General features: G+C 70.4%; 1 protein-coding gene across 1 annotated transcript in view; it reads left to right on the forward strand.

The window, feature by feature from the left end:
• Positions 1 to 517, forward strand: part of BRF1 (BRF1, RNA polymerase III transcription initiation factor 90 kDa subunit) — an 11,685-nt gene that overhangs the window by 9,742 nt on the left and 1,426 nt on the right. Inside the window, exon 8 of the mRNA XM_015566741.1 lies at positions 129 to 431. Coding sequence (XP_015422227.1) covers positions 129 to 431 — 303 coding nt within the window. The remainder of the gene's footprint in view (positions 1 to 128; positions 432 to 517) is intronic.

Here is a 517-nt window from a genome sequence, read left to right on the forward strand (position 1 = left end):
CCATGGGGCCCCTGCCGCCCCCCCCCGCCTCCTGCCACCAGCCCTGGGCGTGGGGCTCCTGGGCCCGCAGGGGAGCCCGCCTCAGGTGGGAGCGCTGTGTTCCCCACTCGGCCCCTCGCAGGTGACAGCGGGAAAGGTGCCCTGGCTCTGTGTTTGGAGGGTGTGGGGAGGGAGAGCAGGCCCGGGGAAGGGGTGCCCTTAGCACAAGCTGGGTGTCCCCTGCTGTGGGCCTGGAGGGTGCCAGCGCTGACCTGTGTGGGGGCAGCCAGAGCTGTTTGCTGGGAGGAGAACAGCAGACTGGGGCCCAAGAGTGCTCCTCCTGCTCCCCTCCCATGCCCCCCTCCCGTGCCCCCCTCACCCCTCCTGTGCTTGCTTCCAGGTTGAGGCCGATGGTGTCCACACAGGCGGCTAAGAAGGCAGCCTTGGGAGAGGTGTGTGCGGACACAGCCAGGGCGGGGCCTCGGGGAGCAGCAGCCCCGCAGATGTGGGAGTGAGGAGCTGGGACAGGCCACGCTGC

This window comes from Myotis davidii, unplaced genomic scaffold, assembly GCF_000327345.1.
Source record: "Myotis davidii unplaced genomic scaffold, ASM32734v1 scaffold472, whole genome shotgun sequence".
Taxonomy (NCBI): domain Eukaryota; kingdom Metazoa; phylum Chordata; class Mammalia; order Chiroptera; family Vespertilionidae; genus Myotis; species Myotis davidii.